Genomic DNA, 755 nt, shown 5'->3' with positions numbered 1-755 from the left:
ACGGGCGGGGGGAGGGGCCGGGGCTGCCCTCTCCGCTCCCCCCCCTCCCAGACAGGGGCTGCCTGCAGCCCTGGGCAGTCACCTCCCCTGCCGTCCCCTGGCCTGGCAGCCTCACCCATCACCCGGGACACCTGTAACCCCCTCCCCGCTCCCTGGGGCACGGAGGCTCAGCCCCTCGCCCCTCCCGGAATCTCCGTCCCAGCCGTGCAGGCAGCTGGGCTGGTAGGACGGATGGTCCGGCACTCTCAGGGCAGACAGACTTGGGCAGGCTGACCTCTGGTGACCCGAGAGCCTGGAGGGGAGACGGCGCTCATTCCACACTGCAAGTTCAAACTACAGACCACACTGCGGCAGGAGGTGGCAGGCTACATGTCGCGGTCTTGGCTCTGCAGGCCTCGGCGTCTGGGCCCACTGGGCTGGAGAGTCGAGGGTAGGGGCGCATAGCTGGTGCCGCCCAGGCTGACCTCGCCCTCCAAGCTGGTCACAGGTCTTTGCTGAACTCTCTCACCAACGTGTAGCCCATGCAGCCCCAACCCCCCTCGGCCTGGTAGCCACAGCCCTCCAGCATCCCTGCCACCCCCCAGGCAGCCACAGCCACCGGGACCACGAGCCGGGCCCGGGGCTCCCCCATGCCCCCTGCCCAGGCACGGGCCCGGGACTCGGCAAAGGCCAGCAGCCTCCTGCCCACCCCACGGCGCCGGTGCCAACGGGAGACAGAGAGGCGGGTGACCCGGGCCCCATCCCCTGCGTTAGTG

The 755-nt window shown here is 70.6% G+C and overlaps 1 protein-coding gene across 1 annotated transcript in view; it reads right to left on the bottom strand.

The window, feature by feature from the left end:
- Positions 1–20: 20 nt before the first annotated feature.
- NAT14 (N-acetyltransferase 14 (putative)) overlaps positions 21–755 on the bottom strand; it is a 2,712-nt gene continuing 1,977 nt past the window's right edge. The window contains 1 exon segment of the mRNA XM_027772600.1: positions 21–755. This exon segment is cut by the window's right edge and continues 96 nt beyond it. Coding sequence (XP_027628401.1) covers positions 482–755 — 274 coding nt within the window. The 3' untranslated portion in view covers positions 21–481.

This window comes from Tupaia chinensis, unplaced genomic scaffold (assembly GCF_000334495.1).
Source record: "Tupaia chinensis unplaced genomic scaffold, TupChi_1.0 Scaffold000286_1, whole genome shotgun sequence".
Classification (NCBI taxonomy): domain Eukaryota; kingdom Metazoa; phylum Chordata; class Mammalia; order Scandentia; family Tupaiidae; genus Tupaia; species Tupaia belangeri.
This window is presented reverse-complemented; position numbering and strand designations above follow the sequence as displayed.